General features: G+C 39.9%; 1 protein-coding gene across 1 annotated transcript in view; it reads left to right on the top strand.

Moving 5' to 3' along the window:
• Positions 1 to 21,943, top strand: part of LOC126065066 (bromodomain-containing protein 7-like) — a 98,300-nt gene that overhangs the window by 20,493 nt on the left and 55,864 nt on the right. Inside the window, 2 exon segments of the mRNA XM_049864734.1 lie at positions 17,256 to 17,385; positions 18,495 to 18,552. Of these exon segments, the coding sequence (XP_049720691.1) occupies positions 17,256 to 17,385; positions 18,495 to 18,552 (188 nt within the window).

The raw sequence follows: 21,943 nt of genomic DNA, 5'->3' as shown, positions 1-21,943 counted from the left end.
ATGATACCCCCCTTTATGTCTTCTGTGCTTAGAAAGAGACCTACTTTGTCTCCTGTGCACACCCTCACACTTACTCACCTCCTTGCTCTTCATTCTTAATCCTCTACCCGGTATACAGACTTCCTTACCTCAAATCTGTGCTGTGGCATAGCATTCTGTGAGGGGTCAGCTTCTAAAGTCAGCATGGAAGCGAACATCAGGTTGTCACATCACCTTTGAAAATACCTAAAGTAGCCCATAAAGTATAATATTTAGGGTCTTCATACATATGATCCTTTACAGTAAAGTGCAAATATAACTGTACAATATGGAGAGTATTTTTACTATAGTACCATAATAGGGCTGTTTTCCTCAGAGCATATAGTTGACCCCATGTTGATTGAACAGAGTGTACCATCACTGTCTTCTGATTTCTGAAGCCCAGTTCAGATACTACTTTCTAGGTAAAGTGTTCTATGATTCTTTCCAGCTCCAAGTAATCTCAGGAGCCTCAGAACTAGAACTTTGCCTCTTAACTTTATTCTTCTATATACTGTGAAGAGAGTGGAGATTTGGTGTCCATTTTAACATTCCAGACTAAAGACTCCATAAGGACAGGATTTGAGTTCTTGTTCTGGAACTGACTGTGTGACCTTAGGCAAGTTACTTAACCTTAGTTTTGTCATCTAAAAAATAGAGATGGTAATAACAGTCTCATAGGAGTATGGTCAGAAGCAAAGTGAGCTAACATACATAAAGCACTTAGCATAGAACCTAGCATGTAATACATAATAAGTAGTGATTTTTATTTGTAAAATATATATGTAGTTTTGTAGTAGTCATGATAGAATCATGGTGTTGTTATTTCACTTAAAATGATTTTATAAACACTAATCTTTTAACGGGTTCTCCAATACTTACAGAAGCGTTTACGAAATAACCCTGGTGACGTAGTAGTTAAGTGCTATAGCTGCTAACCAAAGGGCTGGCAGTTCGAATCCACCAGGTGCTCCTTGAAAACTATGGGGCAGTTCTACTCTGTCCTGCAGGGTCGCTTTGTGTTGGAATTGGCTTGACGGCAGTAGGTTTTTTTAATTCCTATAGATCATCATTTTATGAGCTTAATGGCCCACACGGAATTTTACCTGTTGCATCGTAGTTTCACTCAGTTGTCCTCTTGTGCATGATACTGGATCAAATGGTATGAGTATTTTTTTTTTTTGAGCTATTTTTTGTGTTATGTGGGAATGTGTAGCTCGAAAACACAAGGCTGAATCTTTAGAAAAGGGCGAAGTTATATAATAAGAGTTATGCCAGCACCCAAATTTCTTGCCAACTGGTTTGTATTCAGATGTTTAAGAAACAATAATTAAAGCAACACACTTTCATAGGGGTGGTCTGTAGATTATGGTCTGGTTGAAACCAAGGCATGTTGTACCTTAATGCTCTGTTGGCGTTAAATACCACCGCTGTACAGGGAGAAACACTGCTGATCAACCTGCTGGGGCATTTTTGACTAGTATGGCCAGGGCCTTCCTACACAAAAGAAGAAAATCATTTAATTAAGGCACCTTTAAAAAATTACAGGCTTTTTTTTGGATTGGGGGAGAGTGCTTGTGGTTTTTTTTTTTTTTTTTCACATAATGGTTTTTCTACGTGGCTTTTGATTCACGGTAAAGCCTTTCACAGCTACTTGGATATTTTCTGCTCCTCCAGGTTGTTCCTGTATACATAGGGTACATATCACCAAAGTACATAATGCAAAATTTTAAAAGCTTGCTAGTAACACATTCTTCAAAGTAGTTTCCTTTTGGAGAGTGTGTACACTTATTCAAAGATTTCTTACTATTTTTAAGACTCTTTGTACATGCTTGAAATCAAAAAGGGCATCAAAGAGGTATATCTTTGGCAGTATATTTGATTTTGGACATAGCTAAAAGTCATGTAGCACCGAACCAGTGGTGAATAGGTGATTCAGCCTAGGACTAAAATGAAGTGTAGCTTCAAAGTAATAAAATGGATTTTTTCAGTGAGATCTTAAGTCATTTGTTAAAAGGGAGTTCAGAAATTGTTTTACACATTGAAAGCATTATTAGAATACATATATAGGGCTCTGGTGGCACAGTGGTTTACAACAGTTCGAATCCACTAGCTGCTCCTTGGAAACCCTACAAGGCTGTCTACTCTGTCCTATATGGTCGCTATGAGTTGGAATCATCTCGATGGCAACGGGTTTGGTTTTAGTTTTTTTATAGCCTCCAAAAGTAGCCAGTCTAAAGGACGGTACTTATTACTGACAACAACAATTTATTACTAAGGACTTCAGCTGTTAATCCGCATGTTTTCATGCTGCCTCATGTGATTCATAAATTCTGCAAATATATAGCAACCGTAATGTGCTAGGCATTGTTCAGCTTGGGAGTACAGAGCTGAATAAGACATGGGCCCTTGCCTATAAGGAGTTCCAGCAAAAGAGGCAACTTTGTCTATACTATAGTACCATGAGTGTTTTAGTAATAATAATATGAGCATAGATTTGCTTCAGGAATATTATTCACAAATTAATAAAATAACTTAGCATCATGTCATAGACAAATTTCAGCAAAACTGGAATCTACTCTGAAAAAAGTACAGTGCGGTTATAGTTATGGAGATAGCCATTGTTTCTTCCTCCTGCCTCAGACCTTCATGCACACGAGGTATTTTGTCTATTGGGCATGCTATTCCTACCCACGCTCCCAACCTGGCTAAATTCTCTCTCCTTCAGATCTCAGCCTAGGTGTTACTTCCCATAGAAGCCTTCTCTCACTTCCCCAGTCTAAATTAGATTCCCTCAACAGTTATTCTCTCCTCGAAATCTGTTTTTGTTTTTTGGGTTTTTTTTAGTTGTTCGGTGTCTGTCTCTGCTGTTACGCAGCACTGTGAGCTTCATAAGGGCAGGGACTTTGTCTTTCATCTACCAGTGAACATCCACACAGTGAACCTCACTTACTTATTGACTGCCTGAATCTGTTAGTGTCCACTGCGTGCTAGATACTACACTAAAATTTCACATACACTGTCTTATTGAATTCTCAAGATAATCATCTGGGGTATGTTTTGTGGTCTGTTTTGGACTACAGAAGATTGTGTAACTTATCCATGACCTCATAGCTAATACGTGGCAGAGCCAGTATGTGCACCCATTTTATAAACTTAGACCCTTCTTGGCTATATTTTTGTTTGGTTTTCTGTATGTAACTAACAAGAGTACACCATTAGCCGGAACTCCGTTAACTTGTGGTTTTACGTATGTGTATTAGTAAGTGGCAAATCTGCTGCAAAAGATCTCTTTAAAGTGTTAAAAAGGAAGGATGTCGTCTTGAAGACCAAGGTGCACGTGATCCAAGCCATGGTGTTTTCAGTCACCTCATATGCACACGAAAGCTGGATAATAAATAAGGAAGACTGAAGAATTGATGCCTTTGAATTATGGTGTTGGTGAAGACTATTGAATATACTAAGGACTGCCAAAAGAACGAACAAATCTGTCTTGAAAGAAGTACAAGCAGAATGCTCCTTAAAAGCAAGAATGGCGAGATTATGTCTCACATAATGTTATCAGTAGGACATGTTGTCAGTAGGGACCAGTCCCTGGAGAGGGACATCATGCTAGGTAAAGTAGAGGGTCAGCTAAAAAGAGGAAGACCCCCAACGAGATGGATTGACACAGTGACTGCAACAATGGGCTCAAGCATAACAAAGATTGTGAGGATGGTGTAGGACAGAGCAGTGCTTTGTTTTGTTGTACATGGGGTTCCTGTGAGTTAGAACTGAGTTGACGGCACCTAACAACAACATTAATAAATGACATTTATAATAGAGTTCTATATTGTAAATCATAAAAAAGAAAAAAGATTGGAACCAGAGTTTTGGGTGGAAAGAGAAACGATATCAAAGCCTCTTTGTCTTCTAGATGAGAAACCAAGACTAAAAATGGGATAGCTTGTGAACTAGAACCTAGGGCTCCTGCTTCCCTCGTCTGGCAGTAATATGTTACCACATCTCCATTCAGTTTAGGGCCGTTTCCAAATATATGTTTTTATTTTTCCTTTCTGTTTTGGACTCCGTAGACCAGAGGGCCAAACAGGTATCTCCCCCTTTCGATAGTTTGCCTTATGCCACTTCACTTTTCCCAAAGACCTACCTTAGTACCTGTTTTCGCTAACCAAAAGAAATCCAAAGAGGATTTTTTCTTTTATGAAAAAAGGCGAAAACCAGAAATAGTGTTCAGCGTTTGTTTTGCTGTTGAAGAGGCACCGTGTCCCGAGCAGCATTATTTCTACTCTATATAGGCTGTGTATTTATCATATCATTCCTGCTTTTACTCTAAAACCACGAAAACCAAACCCAGTGCCGTCGAGTTGATTCCAACTCACAGCGACCCTGTAGGACGGTAGAACTGCCCCATAGAATTTCCAAGAAGCGCCTGGCAGATGCTAACTGCTGACCTTTCGGTTAGCAGCCGTAGCATATAACCATTGTGCCACCAGGGTTTCCAATATGTTAGTGTTATTTTAGGTTTTATGTGTCATTTGATATGATTTGGTAGGTTATTTTGGGGGGCTGGGAACACTCAAAAATTTTTCCCATATAAATTAATGGTAATTGCTTTTTCACTTTACGCCATTTCGATTAATGAAAGGTTTCATAGGAACGCTGTACTTTTGGATAGCAGGGAGAACCTATATTCTTTTGCCATATTGAATAATTAAGTGGTTACTTTAGACCACACTAATGTAAAAAAAAAAAAAAATTTTAGGTAGGGGTATATCTTATCTAGTGCTGTTATAACAGAAATACTACAAGTGATTGACCTTAACAAACAGAATTTTATTTTCTCACAGTATGTTGTTGTTTTTTTATGTTGTTGTTAGGTGCCGTTGAGTCGGTTCTGACTCATAGCGACCCTGTGCACAACAGAACGAAGCACTGCCTGGTCCTGAGCCATCCTTACAATCCTTGTTATCCTTGAGCTCATTCCTGCAGCCAGTGTGTCAGTCCACCTCATTGAGGGTCTTTCTCTTTTCCACTGACCCTGTACTCTGCCAAGCATGATGTCCTTCTCCAGGGACTGATGCCTCCTGACAATATGTTCAAAGTATGTAAGAGGCCGTCTTGCCGTCCTTGCTTCTAAGGAGCATTCTGGTTGTACTTCTTCCAAGACAGATTTGTTTGTTCTTTTGGCAGTCCATGGTATATTCAGTATTCTCCGCCAACACCACAATTCAAAGGTGTCAGTTCTTCTTCGGTCTTCCTTATTCATTGTCCAGCTTTCACGTGCGTATGATGCGATCGAAAATACCATGGCTTGGGTCAGGTGCACCTTAGTCTTCAAGGTGACGTTTTTGCTCTTCAACACTTGAAAGCGGTCTTTTGCAGCAGATTTACCCAATGCAATGCATCTTTTGATTTCCTGAGTGCTGCTTCCATGGATGTTGATTATGGATCCAAGTAAAATGAAATCCTTGACAACTTCAATCTTTTCTCCATTTACCCTGATGTTGCTCATTGGTCCAGTTGTGAGGATTTTTGTTTTCTTTATGTTGAGGTGCAATCCATACTGAAGGCTGTGGTCTTTGATCTTCATTAGTAAGTGCTTCAAGTCCTCTTCACTTTCAGCAAGCAAGGTTGTGTCATCTGCATAACGAAGGTTGTTAATGAGTCTTCCTCCAATCCTGATGCCCCATTCTTCTTCATATAGTCCAGCTTCTCATATTTTTTGCTCAGCGTTCAGATTCAATAGGTATGGTGAGAGGATACAACCCTGACGCACACCTTTCCTGACTTTAAACCAGTCAGTGTCCCCTTGTTCTGTCCTAACAACTGCCTCTTGATCTATGTAAAGGTTCCTTATGAGCACAATTAAGTGTTCTGGAATTCCCATTCTTCGCAATGTTATCCACAATTTGTTATGATCCACACAGTTGAATGCCTTTGCGTAGTCAATAAAACACTGGTAAACATCCTTCTGGTATTCTCTGCTTTCAGCCAGGATCCATCTGACATCAGCAATGATATCCCGGTTCCAGGTCCTCTTCTGAAACCAGCCTGAATTTCTGGCAGTTCCCCGTCAATATACTGCTGCAGCTGTTTTTGAATGATCTTCAGAAAATTTTGCTTGCGTGTGATATTAATGATATTGTTCTATAATTTCCACATTCAGTTGGATCACCTTTCTTGGGAATAGGCATAAATATGGATCTCTTCCAGTCAGTTGGCCAGGAAGCTGTCTTCCAAATTTCTTGGCATAGATGAGTGAGCACCGCCAGCGCTGCATCTGTTTGTTGAAACATCTCAATTGATATTCCATCAATTCCTGGATCCTTGTTTTTCATCAATGCCTTCAGTGCAGCTTGGACTTCTTCATTCCGTACCATCGGTTCCTGATCATATGGCACCTCTTGAAATGGTTGAATATCGACCAATTCTTTTTGGTATAATGACTCTGTATATTCCTTCCGTCTTCTTTTGCTGCTTCCTGCGTCGTTTAATATTTCTCCCATAGAATCCTTCACTATTGCAACTCGAGGCTTGAATTTTTTCTTCAGTTCTTTCAGCTTGAGAAACACTGAGCATGTTCTTCCCTTTTGGTTTTCCATCTCCAGCTCTTTGCAGATGTCATTATAATACTTTACTTTGTCTTCTGGAGGCGCCCTTTGAAATCTTCTGTTCAGTTCTTTTACTTCATCTTTTTGCTGTAGCTGCTCGACGTTCGAGAGCCAGTTTCAGAGTCCCCATTGACATCCATCCTGGTCTTTTCTTTCTTTCCTGTCTTTTCAATGACATCTTGCTTTCTTCATGTCTGATGTCCTTCCACAACTCGTCTGGTCTTCAGTCACTAGTGTTCAGTGCATCAAATCTGTTCTTCAGATGGTCTCTAAATTCAGGTGGGATGTACTCAGGATCATATTTTGGCTCTCGTGGACTTGCTCTGATTTTCTTCAGTTTCAGCCTGAACTTGCATATGAGCAATTGGTGGTCTGTTCCACAGTCGGCCCCTTTCCTTGTTCTGACTGATGATACTGAACTTTTCCACTGTCTCTTTCCACAGATGTAGTCAGTTTGATTTCTGTGTGTTCCTTCTGGTGAGGTCCATGTGTATAGCTGCCATTTAAGTTGGTGAAAAGGTATTTGCAATGAAGAAGTCATTCGTCTTGCAAAATTCTATCATTCGATCTCCAGCATTGTTTCTATCACCAAAGCCATATTTTTCAACTACTGATCCTTCTTTGTTTCCAACTTCTGCGTTCCAATTGCCAGTAATTATCAATGCATCTTGATTGCATGTTTGCTCAATTTCAGACTGTAGCAGCTAATAAAAATCTTCTGTTTCTTCATCTTTGGCCCTAGTGGTTGGTGCGTAGATTTGTATAATAGTCATATTAACTGGTCTTCCTTGTAGGCATGTGGATATTATCCTGTAACTGACAGTGTTGTACTTCAGGATAGATCTTGAAATGTTCTTTTTGATGATGAATGCAACATCATTCTTCTTCAAGTTGTCATTCCCAGCATAGTAGACTATATGATTGTCCGATTCAAAATGGCCAAAACCGGTCCATTTCAGCTCACTAATGCCTAGGATATTGATGTTTATGCATTCCATTTCATTTTTGACGATTTCCAATTTTCCTAGATTCATAATTTGTACATTCCATGTTCCGATTGTTAATGAATGTTTGCAGCTGTTTCTTCTCATTTTGAGTCGTGCCACATCAGCAAATGAAGGTCCCAAAAGCTTTACTCCGTCCACATCATTAAGGTCGACTCTACTTTGAGGAGGCAGTTCTTCCCCAGGGACCTTTTGAGCACCTTCCAACCCGGGGGGCTCATCTTCCAGCACTATATCAGACAAGGTTCCGCGGCTATTCATAAGGTTTGCACTGGCTAATGCTTTTCAGAAGTAGACTGCCAGGTCTTTCTTTTTAGTCTGTCTTAATCTGGAAGCTCAGCTGAAACCTGTCCTCCATGGGTGTCTGAATACCGTTGGCATAGCTTCCAGCATCATAGCGACACACAAGCCCCCACAGTATGACAAACTGACAGACACATGAGGGGTCTCACAGTTTAGGAGACTAGAAGTCTGAATTCATGCTGTAGGCTCTAGGGGAAGGCACTCTCTCTCTGTGTGTCAGCTTTGGGGAAAGGCTCTCTCTGTCCGCCCTTGGGGAAGGTGCTTTCTTTCTCTGTCGGCTCTAAGGGAAGGTCCCCCGCCGCCCCCCGCTCTGGGGGAAGACTCTCTCTCTCTCTCTCTGTGGGCTCTAGGGGAAGGTGCTCTCTCTCTCTCTGTGGGCCCTAGGGGAAGGCTCTCTGTCTCTGTCCACTCTGGGGGAAGGCACTCACTCTCTCTGTGGGCTCTAGGGGAAGGCTCTCTCCCTGTCTCTCTGTGGGCTCTGGGGGAAGATCCTTGTCTCTTTTCAGTTGCTGTTCCTTGGTGATCATATGGCATGGCACCCACTCTGCTCTTCTGCTGCTTGCTTTATCTGCTTTTGTATCTCAGAAAAGATTGAGGTAAGACACACTCTACACTGAAATCACCTCATTAGCATAACAAAGAAAACCATTTCCAAATGGGGTTATAACCACAGATATAGGGGTTAAGATTTACAACACTTATTTTGGGGGGACACGGTTCAATCTGTAACATGGTAGTTGAGAGACACTCCGCCTTCCTTTGATACTTTTCACCTTTTCTATTTTATGACCTCATTTGACCTTCTCAGTGGCTGTAAAATGGAATCAACAGTCAGATCCCCATCTTGAAGGTGGTAAAGAGCCCTGGTGAGAATAAAAAATTTGCTTGAGGTTACAGGGTATGTTAAGGATGAAGCTGGATCTAGAACTTGAGCCTCTAGAGCAAGGGTTGGCAAAGTATGGCTAATGCCATCTGTTTTTTTTTTAATTTTGCTTGTCATTAAGTTTTTTTTTTTTATTGTGCTTTCAGTGAAAGTTTACAAATCAAGCCAGTCTTTCATACAAAAATTGCTGTATATTCCTATTTGCCCTCCCCCCAATGAGACAGCACACTCCTTCTCTCCACTCTCTAATTTTGTGTCCATTCGGCCAGCTTCTGACCCCCTCCACCCTTTCATCTCCCCTCCAGACAGGAGCTGCCTACATAGTCTCATGCGTCTATTTGATCCAAGAAGCCGACTCTTCACCAGAATCATTCTCTATCCCATAGTCCACTCCAATCCCTGCCTGAAGAGTTCACTCTGGGAATGGTTCCTGTCTTGAGCTAACAGAAGGTCTGGGAACCATGACCTCCGGGCTCTTTCTAGTCTCAGTCAGACCATAAAGTCTCGTCCTTTTACGACAATTTGAGGTCTGCATCCCACTGCTCTCCTGCTCCCTCAGGGGTTCTCTGTTGTGTTCCCTGTCAGGGCAGTCATCATTTGTAGCCAAGTCTAGTTCTTCTGGTCTCAGGCTGATGTAGTCTCTGGTTTATGTGGCCCTTTCTGTCTCTTGGGAGCGGCATCTGTTTTTGTAAATAAAGTTCGTTGGAACCCAGCCATACCCATTCATTTACATATTGTCTGTAGCTGCTTTCATAGTATAACACCAAAGTTTAGTAGCTGTGACGGACCTTATGGGCCACAAAACCTAAAATATTTACTCTCTGGCCTTCTACAAATGAAGTTTGGTGACCCCTGCTCTAGGGGTTCACTGGCACTAGGGTCCTAGTTCTTTCCACTTGGGAGAAATGCTTACTGCCTTTTCGAGCTGTCTTGTCTTTATGTTTCACATTTCAGAGGCAGGGATCTGTATCTCTGGAGTCTTTTCCCATAGAACAGATGTTTTAAACCTGCCAGCCTACAAAAGATTCACGCCGGCTTTTCTGTGCAAAAGATAAAATTTTTCAAAGTTAGAATTACTGCTACAGAATATGTCATAACATCTAAAAAACAGACACCAAACAACCTACACTAATGGTACCAGATCAAGTGCGCTTCGGGTACAGTTTAGAACTTTTTTTTTCTGGAGCCTTTAAACCAATCATATATATTTGTATTAGGTGCTTTGTACTCTGAATAAGGTGTATAAAGCTCTATATCAGCCATTCTCCAAGTGTGATCCCTGAACCAGCAGCAGCACCAGTATGACTTACAAACTTGTTAGAAATGCAAATTCTCAGGCTCCACCCCAACAGTAATTCTGGGGGTGTGGCCCAGCCATCTGTGTTTTCACAAGACCTTCAGGTGACTCTGACACACTAAAACTTGAAAACCAAAATGGAACCTGAGAAGTTGCATTTCTAACAGATTCTAAGAGGATGCTGGCCTGGGGGCCATAGTTTGGGAACTACTAGTCTAGATACTAGAACAAGAAAGGAGGACCAAACCAAACCCAATCCATTGCCGTCGAGTTGATTCCAACTCATAGCGACCCTATAGGACAGAGTAGAACTGCCCCATAGAGTTTCCCAAGAGCGTCTGGTGGATTCAAACTGCCGACCTCTTGGTTAGCAGCCTTAGTACTTTACTATGTTACCAGCATTTCCAGAAAGTAGGACAGAGGCCAAGAAAATCATTTTTTGAGCTGATAAGATCCTATGTGATTCAAACTCATATAGCTTGACTCTCAAGAGCTTAAAATGGGCATTTTTAGCCAATTTTACTTCAAAATTTAATTTTTAAAAATGCTAAGTATAGAAAATAATAAAGCTACCACCTGGATACCAACTGTCCAACTTTAGCATGTCAACATTTTGCTTGTTTGATTTTGTTTATTTTTCTGTTCAAGAAATGAGAGTATGGATAAAGATGAAGTCTCCTGTATAACTTTTTGGGATCCCATTCCTCTCTCTTACTCTCTAGAGAACCACTATCCTGAATTTGATGTGCATCATACACATATATATATATTTTTAATTTTACTGCTTTGCATGTATCTATAGACAATACCAGTCTGCACATTTTCAAACTTTACATAACATCTTGTAACAGAATGACTCTAACTTTTTCTCTTAGACATTACGTTTCTGAATGTTATTCATGTTGATAGTAGTGTAACTTTAGCTTGTGCATTTTATCTGGTATGTGGATATACCATAATTTATTAATTAGTACGGAATTGACTCAATGGCAGTGGTTTTTTTTTTTTTTTTTTCCGGGAGATATTAACGTTGTTCCTGATTTTTTACTATTTAAAACAGTGCTGCAACAGATACTCTTGTACATGTATACTATGTTATCTCCAGGATATATGCCCAGGTGAGGAATAGCTGAGCAGCAGGGTTGAGTTGGCTCTGACTCATGGCGATCTCATGTGTAACAGGACGAAATGTTGCCACGTCCCATGCCATCTTCATGATTGCTGGCGTGTTTGAGCCCGTTGTTGTGGCTGTTGGGTCAGTTTGTCTCACTGAGGGTTTCCCTTGTTTCCACTGACTCTCTACTTTACCAAATATGATGTCCTTTTCTAGTAATTGGTCTTTGTTGCTGTCCAAAATAAGTGAGCTGAGGGCTCGCCATCCTCACTCTGAAGGAGCATTCTGCTTGTATTCCTTCTAAACTGATTTCGTTCATTCTTTTGGCAGTCCATAGTACAGTCAGTATTTTTTACCAACACCATAACTTGAATGCATCAGTTTTTCTGTCTTCGTTTTTTGCTGTTCAGCTTTTGTATGCATAGAAGGCAGTTGAAAAGACCATGGCTTGGGTCAGACACACCTTAGTCATCAAAGTGACATCTTTGCTTTTTGAAACTTTAAAGAGGTCTTATGCAGATTTGCCCAGCACAGTATGTCATTCGTTATCTTGATTGGTGCTTCCATAGACATTGATTGTTGATCCAAACAGGATGCAGTTGTTGACAACTCAAAATTTTTTCTCTGTTTATCATGATGGTGTTTATTGGTCTAGTTGTGAAGGTTTTAATTTTCTTCATGTTCAAGCATAATCCATACTGAAAGCTGTAATCTGACCTTTATCGGTAAATGCTTCAGGCCGTCTTCATTTTCAGCAAGTAAGGTTTTGTGATATACATATTGTTAATGGGTATTCCTTCAGTTCTGATGCTTCGTTCTTCATACAGTCCAGCTTCTCGGATTATTTGTTCCGCATACAGATTGAGTAAGGTGAAAGGATACAACCCTGTCACACACCTTTTCCAATCTTAAACCACGCAGTATCCCCTTGTTCTGTTCAAATAACTGCTTCTTGATCCATGTACGGGTTCCTCATGAGCACAATTGCTAATTGCTCTGCTAATGGTTGTACCTATTTACTCACCTACCTGTAAGGCATGAGAGTCCGATTTCTAAATTTTTATCAAAACTTGGCATTTGTAGACATTTGAATTTTTGCCGATTAGAGAGATGTGAAATGCCTGGTAGTTTTTGAATTTTATAATTCCCAGAGTTCTAGGAAGCTTGAGCAGCTTTCTTCTTTGTGAATTACCTGTTGATATGGATTGAATTGTGTCTCCCAAAAATGTATGTCAACTTGGCGGGGCCATATTCCCAGTATTGCGTGGTTGTCCACTGTTTTGTGATCTGATGTGATTATCCTATGTGTTCTAAATCCTAACCTCTACAATGTTAATGAGGCAGGATTAGAGGCAGTTGTGTTAATGATGCAGGACACAATTTACAGGATTAGGTTGTATCTTGAGTCAATCTTTTTTTTTTTTTTTAATTAACTTTTATTGAGCTTCAAGTGAACGTTTACAAATCAAGTCAGACTGTCACATATAAGTTTATATACACCTTACTCCGTACTCCCACTTGCTCTCCCCCTAATGAGTCAGCCCTTCCAGTCTCTCTTTTCGTGACAATTTTGCCAGCTTCGAACTCTCTCTATCCTCCCATCCCCCCTCCAGACAGGAGATGCCAACACAGTCTCAAGTGTCCACCTGATATAATTAGCTCAGTCTTCATCAGCATCTCTCTCCTACCCACTGTCCAGTCCCTTTCATGTCTGATGAGTTGTCTTCGGGGATGGTTCCTGTCCTGGGCCAACAGAAGGTTCGGGGACCATGACCGCCGGGATTCCTCTAGTCTCAGTCAGACCATTAAGTATGGTCTTTTTGTGAGAATTTGGGGTCTGCATCCCACTGATCTCCTGCTCCCTCAGGGGTTCTCTGTTGTGCTCCCTGTCAGGGCAGTCATCGATTGTGGCCGGGCACCAACTAGTTCTTCTGGTCTCAGGATGATGTATGTAGATCTCTGGTTCATGTGGCCCTTTCTGTCTCTTGGGCTCTTAGTTATCGTGTGACCTTGGTGTTCTTCATTCTCCTTTGATCCAGATGGGTTGAGACCAATTGATGCATCTTAGATGGCCGCTTGTCAGCATTTAAGACCCCAGACGCCACATTTCAAAGTGGGATGCAGAATGTTTTCATAATAGAATTATTTTGCCAATTGACTTAGGAGTCCCCTTAAACCATGGTCCCCAAACCCCCGCCCTTCCTCCGCTGACCTTTGAAGCATTCAGTTTATCCCGGAAACTTCTTTGCTTTTGGTCCAGTCCAGTTGAGCTGACCTTCCATGTATTGAGTATTGTCCTTCCCTTCACCTAAAGCAGTTCTTATCTACTAATTAATCAGTAAAAAACCCCTCTCCCACCCTCCCTCCCTCCCCCTCTCGTAAACACAAAAGTATGTGTTCTTCTCAGTTTATACTATTTCTCAAGATCTTATAATAGTGGTCTTTTACAATATTTGTCCTTTTGCCTCTCAGCATAATGCCTTCCAGGTTCCTCCATGTTATGAAATGTTTCACAGATTCGTCACTGTTCTTTATCAATGCGTAGTATTCCATTGTGTGAATATACCACAATTTATTTACCCATTCATCCGTTGATGGACACCTTGGTTGCTCCCAGCTTTTTGCTATTGTAAACAGAGCTGCAGTAAACATGGGTGTGCATATATCTGTTCGTGTAAAGGCTCTAATTACTCTAGGGTATATTCCGAGGAGTGGGATTTCTGGGTTGTATGGTAGTTCTATTTCTAACTGTTTAAGATAACGCCAGATAGATTTCCAAAGTGGTTGTACCATTTTACATTCCCACCAGCAGTGTATAACAGTTCCAATCTCTCTGCAGCCTCTCCAACATTTATTATTTTGTGTTTTTTGGATTAATGCCAGCCTTACTGGAGTGAGATGGAATCTCATCGTAGTTTTAATTTGCATTTCTCTAATGGCTAATGATCGAGAGCATTTTCTCATGTATCTGTTAGCTGCCTGAATATCTTCTTTAGTGAAGTGTGTGTTCATATCCGTTGCCAACTTCTTGATTGGGTTGTTTGTCTTTTTGGGGTTGAGTTTTGACAGAATCATATAGATTTTAGAGATCAGGCGCTGGTCGGAGATGTCATAGCTGAAAATTCTTTCCCAGTCTGTAGGTGGTCTTTTTATTCTTTTGGTGAAGTCTTTAGATGAGCATAGGTGGAGCTCCCAGTTATCTGGTTTCTCTTCATCATTTTTGGTAATGTTTTGTATTCTGTTTATGCCTTGTATTAGGGCTCCTAATGTTGTCCCTGTTTTTTCTTCCATGATCTTTATCGTTTTAGTCTTTATGTTTAGGTCTTTGATCCCCTTGGAGTTAGTTTTTGTGCATGGTGTGAGGTATGGGTCCTGTTTCATTTTTTTGCAAATGGATATCCAGTTATGCCAGCACCATTTGTTAAAAAGACTATCTTTTCCCCAATTAACTGACACTGGTCCTTTGTCAAATATCAGCTGCTCATACATGGATGGATTTATATCTGGGTTCTCAATTCTGTTCCATTGGTCTTTGTGTCTGTTGTTGTACCAGTACCAGGCTGTTTTGACTACTGTGGCTGTATAATAGGTTCTGAAATCAGGTAGAGTGAGGCCTCCCACTTTCTTCTTCTTTTTCAGTAATGCTTTGCTTATCCGGGGCTTCTTTCCCTTCCATATGAAGTTGGTGATTTGTTTCTCTATCACCTTAAAAAATGACATTGGAATTTGGATCGGAAGTGCATTGTATGTATAGATGGCTTTTGGTAGAACAGGCATTTTTACTATGTTAAGTCTTCCTATCCATGAGCAAGGTATGTTTTTCCACTTAAGTATGTCCTTTTGAATTTCTTGTAGTAGTGCTTTGTAGTTTTCTTTGTATAGGTCTTTTACATGTTTGGTAAGAATTATTCCTAAGTATTTTATCTTCTTGGGGGCCACTGTGAATGGTATTGATTTAGTTATTTTCTCTTTAATGTTCTTTTTGTTGATGTAGAGGAATCCAAGTGATTTTTGTATGTTTATCTTATAACCTGAGACTCTGCCAAACTCTTCTATTAGTTTCAGTAGTTTTCTGGAGGATTCCTTAGGGTTTTCTGTGTATAAGATCATGTCATCTGCAAATAGAGATGATTTTACTTCCTCCTTGCCAATCCAGATGCCCTTTATTTCTTTGTCTAGTCTAATTGCTCTGGCTAGGACTTGTAGCACAATGTTGAATAAGAGCAGTGATAAAGGGCATCCTTGCCTGGTTCCCGTTCTCAAGGGAAATGCTTTCAGGTTCTCTCCATTTAGAGTGATGTTGGCTGTTGGCTTTGTATAGATGCCCTTTATTATGTTGAGGAATTTTCCTTCAATTCCTATTTTGGTAAGAGTTTTTATCATAAATGGGTGTTGGACTTTGTCAAATGCCTTTTCTGCATCAATTGATAAGATCATGTAATATGGTGGATTACGTTAATGGTTTTTCTAATATTACACCAGCCTTGCGTCACCCGTACCTGGTATAAATCGCACTTGGTCATGGTGGATTATTTTTTTGATATGTTGTTGAATTGTATTGGCTAGAATTTTGTTGAGGATTTTTGTGTCTATGTTTTTACATGTATTTATAGATGCTGTTTTGTAATCTTTGCCAACACTTTATGAGTTATTTGTGTTTCAAGTACTTTTTCTTAGCCTGTAGCTAGTCTTTTAGCTTTGTGTTTTGTTGTTTTTGGATTTTTCTTTGTTTGAGGTACCAAAGTTTGTAATTTTAATGTCAATTTTATCAAAAATTTTTTTTATGATTTTTTTGTGCCTTATTTCAGGAAAACTTTCCCTACTCTTGGGTTATAAAGGTTCTCCACTTTTGTTGAAGTTTAAAGCTTTGCTTTGTACATTTAAGTCTGTAATCTATCTGGAATTTATTTTTGTGTATGGTACGATGTAGAAATCTAATTTTCTTTTCCACATAGCTAACCAGTTGTCCCAAATCACCCTTTTTTCATTGATTTGCAGGATTTTTTATGTGCACTGGTTTGTGTCTGGGTTCTCTGCTCTCTTCTCTTGCTCTGTTTATCCGTTTGTCCAATCCATGTCATCTTAATTATTATTACTTTATACAAGTATATAATATCTGGTAAGACAAATCATCCCACTGTGACCTTCTTCAAAACTGTTCCGACTGTTCTCTTCAGCTTGTCAGAGTTTTACAATTTTGAATGGCATTACATTAAATTTATCAATTAATTTGGAGAGAATTGACTGTCTTTTATTTCATAAACATGGTGTATCTGTCCCTTATTCAGGTTTTCTACTATGGCTGCAATAACAGAAATACCACAAGTGGATGGCCTTAACAAACAGAAATTTATTGTCTCACAGTTTAGGAGGCTAGATGTCTAAATTCAGGGCACTGCCTCCAGGAGAAGGCCTTTTCTCTCAGTTCTGGAGGAAGGTCCTGATCATTAATCTTCCCCTGGTCCAGAAGCTTCTGACTGCAGGGACCCCAGGTCCAAAGGATACGCTCCGTTCTTGGCGCTCTTTTCTTGGTGGCATGAGGTCGCTCTCCTCTCTGCTCAATTCTCTCTTTTATGTGTCAAGAGATTGATTCAAGATACAACCTAATCCTGTAGATTGACTCATGTCTCACTAACAATGGCTTTCTGTAATGCTTTGTAATTTTTCCCATAAAGGTCTTGGGCATCTTTCGTTAGATTTACTCCGGGATGTGTTATATTGTATGTAAGTATTATACGTATTCTAATATGTGTGTGTATATAAATATATATGTAAAATACTTATGATTAATATTATTTTTCTAACCGATTATTTCTGGCATATAGGAATCCTTTTTTTTTCTTTACGAACATGTTATTCTTTTCTTTTACCAGTAGATGACAGTGAAGTACACTAAAATTTCATTATTAAGAATCTATATTCTTTTCAATAGATCTTATCTTTTCCCCTGAAATTAAAACGATTTGTACATATGTAAGTATTGATTCTGAAAGATTGCTAAGTTATCTCCCTTTGTTCCCTTTAGGAAGATAAAAGGAAGCGAGATCGAGACCATGTGGAGAACGAAGCAGAAAACGACCTCCAGTGTGAGGCCCCTGTAAGACTAGACCTACCCCCTGAGAAGCCTCTCACAAGCTCTTTAGCCAAACAAGAAGGCTGGAATATCTGTGAATTAACTGCCCTGAATGAGGAAGCTGAAAATGTTTTAAGGGGCATAGCCAGGGAGAGTGACTGGATTTTAGCTTCTCAGTTAAAAGTGTAGAAGCTTTTAATTGGAGTTTTTTGTTTTGTTTTTAATTTTTTTTATATGTATCTCACTGCATAAGGAATAGTAATTAGCTTCAATTTCAAATAGATATTCTCAAACCTCAACTTAGCAAAAATAAATGGAATTTCTGTTCTTGTTGTTAGGTGCTGTCTGGTCGTTTCCTACTCATAGTAATCCTGTACACAGCAGAACAAAACACTGCCCAGTCCTGCGCTGCACTCACAATCGTTGCTGTGTTTGAGCTCGTTGTTGCGGTCACCATGTCAGTCCATCTTGTTGCGGGCCTTCCTCTTTTTCTCTGACCCTCTACCAAGCATGATGTCCATCTCCAGGAACTGGTTCCTCCTGATAACATGTCCACAGTACGTGAGATGAAGTCTTGCCATCCTTGGCTCCAAAGGAGCATTCTGGCTATACTTCCTCCAAGACAGATTTGTTTGTTCTTCTAGCAGTCCATGCTATAGTCAATATTCTTCACCAGTTCCATAATTCAAAGCATCAGTTCTTCTTCTGTCTTCCTTATCCCACTGTCCCGCTTTCTCATGCATATGAGACAGTTGAAAATACCATAGCTTGAGTCAAACACACCTGAGTTCTCAAAGTGACATTTTGGCCTTTTGACACTTTAAAGAGTTCTTTTGTAGCAGATTTACCCAATGCAATATGTCATTTGATTTCCAGACCTTTCCTTTCATGGGCATTGATTGTGCATCCAAGTAAAATGAAATCACTGACAACTTCATTGTTTTCTCTGTTTATCATCATGTTGCTTATTGGTCCAGTTGTGAGGATTTTTGTTTTCTTTATGTTGAGGTGTAATCATACTGAAGGTTGTAGTCTTTGATCTTCATCAGTAAGTGCTTCAAGTTCTGTTTGCAATTCTGTACCAGATGTTTAATAATGGATATGAGAGCAACCATACAGAAAGAAAACTAAGCATGGTACTCTCTAGAACCTTCCATTTAACAACACCCTTTCCTTTCTTCTTTGCTTTAGAAGTAGAACAGACACCCCTTCAAGAAGCATTGAATCAACTGACGAGACAATTGCAGAGGTAAATGTTTTGCCAGCATTTTCATAACGTGGAAATTGAAATGGTAAGATGTATAGGATCCAAACCACTTCTCTTTTTTTGACTACTTAAAGCCAGATTTTGTGACCTAGATCCAAATGTACTTGATTTTTAAAGTGGAGGGTAAATATTTTGTCTGGCAATGGAAGTACTCCAAGAAGCCGACTTTTAGATATTCTCATTTGGTTTGTTCTAATTGGCATCTTGAAGGCTGTTATATGATACTGTTAATGCCAACTTTCATTTTGATCTAAAGTAATTTCTGGTGTTAAAGCTGTAAACCAGGAATAAACAATACTGATATTTCTGGTTTTGCTAATAGACTGAAGTACTCTCTGTCTACCCGTGCAGTGCCTGTCCTGCCACTAATAGACGGAAGTACTGTCTACTCCTGCAGTGCCTGTCCTGCCGCTAATAGACTGAAGTACTCTCTGTCTACCTGTGCAGTGCCTGTCCTGCCGTTAATAGACTGAAGTACTCTCTGTCTACCCGTGCAGTGCCTGTTCTGCCAGTAATAGACTGAAGTACTCTCTGTCTACTCCTGCAGTGCCTGTTCTGCTACTAATAGACTGAAGTACTCTCTGTCTACCTGTGCAGTGCCTGTCCTGCCGTTAATAGACTGAAGTACTCTCTGTCTACCCGTGCAGTGCCTGTCCTGCCGCTAATAGACTGAAGTACTCTCTCTCTACCCATGCAGTGCCTGTTCTGCCAGTAATAGACTGAAGTACTCTCTGTCTACTCCTGCAGTGCCTATTCTGCTACTAATAGACTGAAGTACTCTCTGTCTACTCCTGCAGTGCCTGTCCTGCCACTAATAGACGGAAGTACTCTCTGTCTACTCCTGCAGTGCCTGTCCTGCCGCTAATAGACGGAAGTACTCTCTGTCTACTCCTGCAGTGCCTGTCCTGCCGCTAATGGACTGAAGTACTCTCTGTCTACTCCTGCAGTGCCTGTCCTGCCGCTAATGGACTGAAGTACTCTCTGTCTACTCGTGCAGTGCCTGTCCTGCCGTGAGTCTTCAGCAGTTATTTAAGTCTAGGAGAAGAAACAAAGTACCATAAATAGGATTTTTTAAATACAGAAATTTATTCTAAAAACCTCAGTGTCTAGATTAAACCGATGTTAAGTTCGCAAAAGGGAAAAGAATAACTCAATCTATTCAAATAATTTATTTTGATACCCCCTTTACTCAGAATTTGAATTTTCAATTCTAACCGAGGCATACATTCCAATAGTGAACTTTGTTCTCCCTGTGTTGTACTTATATATCAGCCCCAGAGCACATCATAAATAATTTTTCAAGATAAAATTCACTGTATTCAGTAGCTATTCAGCTTTGCATTTAAGGTCAGAAGTTACGAGCCTCTTTTCTTTTTTGGTGTTATAGAGTTTGAGCTGTAGTCTTTACACTTGAATGAATTATTCATTACTTGTCTCAAAGGAGTGAATGTGTGGGTATTCAGCATTTCATCTCAATTAAAAGGTATGACTGTAAAGTGCTTTGTTTCCCTTTCAGTTTAATTTCTTGTAATATAAATTTGAAATGTAGTTTAATGCTGTCACTTTAAGAGAAATCTACTTTAAAATTTATATCTTAGTCCAAGAGTGTTGACATTGCTTAGAAGATTTTGGGAATTGGAACCTGAAATTGGGTTTTGAATAGCCTTAGGAAACCCTGGTGGTGTAGTGGTTACGGCTGCTAACCAAAAGGTCAGCAGTTTGAATCCATCAGGCGCTGCTCGGAAACTCTATGGGGCAGTTCTGCTTTGTCCTCCAAGGTCGCTATGAGCTGTGATCAGCTCGATGGCAGTGGGTTTGGTTTTCAGTTTTAATGATTGTGTGAGTTTTTATTTGTGAATCTCAGAGAGCTAAGACTGGTAAGGAATGTAATTGATCAAGTTTGGTAAAACCATTTTCAGCCATAAAACTAGATGATGGGACTCATTTTGTGAGGTATAGTTGATAATTTACTCGGACAGATGGTTGCAAAAGAGGATTTCCAGAGATTATTAGTGTTGTCATTCATGGTAGTTTCATGAACAGAATGAATATGGATATATAAGTTCCAGATTGGATATTTTTGGTCATTCTCATCATTTTTTAGTGTCCCTGCTCAGGCATCCTGCTGGGAAGAATAAAGGTAGATTCAGGCAGATTCGAGTTCAGATTCCATCTCTATCCCTTATTAGCGTTACGACCTAGAACAAATGATTTAACCTCTCTAAGCCTCAGTGCACTTATCTGTAATTGAGGGTACTACCACCTTGATGGCTTTTGTGAGGTTTAGATATAAAATACGCCAAGTGCTTACTTACATGGGGCCTGGTATATGGTAAATACATTTTAAAAGTTGCTGCTGGTTCATGACGAAAACACTCAGTAAAATAGAAATAGAAGGGAAATTTCTCAAAATGATAAAGCACATTTATGAAAAACTCAAAGTTATACATAATGGTGAAAAAGCAAAAGCTTTCTAAGATCAGAAACAAGACAAGGATACTGACTTTCACCACTGCTATCAACATTTTGAGTCCCTGGGTGGCGCAAATGGTTAAGCGCTTATCTGCTAACCAAAAAACTGGCAGTTCAGACCCACCCAGAGGCGCCTCAGAAGAAATGCTTGGTGATCTGTTTCCTAAAGGTCACAGCCTTTGAAAACCCTATGGAGTGCAGTCACACTTTGCACACATGTGGTTGTCAACGAGTTGGAATCGACTTGACAGCATGTTTTTTTTTTTTAATCGAAATTGTATTGCAATGTCTAGGGAGAGCAAATTAAGCAACAAAAAGAGAGAAGAATGTATCCAAATCAGTTATCTCTACTTACAGATGACATCATTCTGTATCCAGAAAATCCCAAAGAATCAACAAGAAAGTTACTTGAGCTATAAACAAAATTCAACAAAATCGCAGGTTACAGAATTAACACAAAAATCTGTTGTGTTTCTATACATCAGCAATGAACAGCCTGAAAAGGAAATTAAGAAAACAATTCCATTTACAATAGCATCTTTAAGGGATACCTAGGTATAAATTTTAACCAAGGAGATGACAGAATTGTGTGCTGAAGATTGCCGAAAGAAATTTAAAAAGACCCGACTATACACGTGGACCTCACTGGATGGATTACTGTATTTTTACACGGATAATGCACACCTTCTGCATTTGTTTGCTGGCAGCGCCCTCCCCGCTCGAGGTGTTCTTGAAAGTGCACTATGCTCATTTTTTTAAAGCAACATGTGGAAGAGAATTGACAGGACAGTGCTTGTGAGGGTGCTTTGCGGGGTGGGGGTTGGGGGGAGGACACAGCCTACAAACAAACACAGAGGGCACATGTTGTTTTTATAAAAATACGGTACCAAAAATACCAACC

This window comes from Elephas maximus, chromosome 21 (genome assembly GCF_024166365.1).
Source record: "Elephas maximus indicus isolate mEleMax1 chromosome 21, mEleMax1 primary haplotype, whole genome shotgun sequence".
In the NCBI taxonomy this organism is placed as follows: domain Eukaryota; kingdom Metazoa; phylum Chordata; class Mammalia; order Proboscidea; family Elephantidae; genus Elephas; species Elephas maximus.
This window is presented reverse-complemented; position numbering and strand designations above follow the sequence as displayed.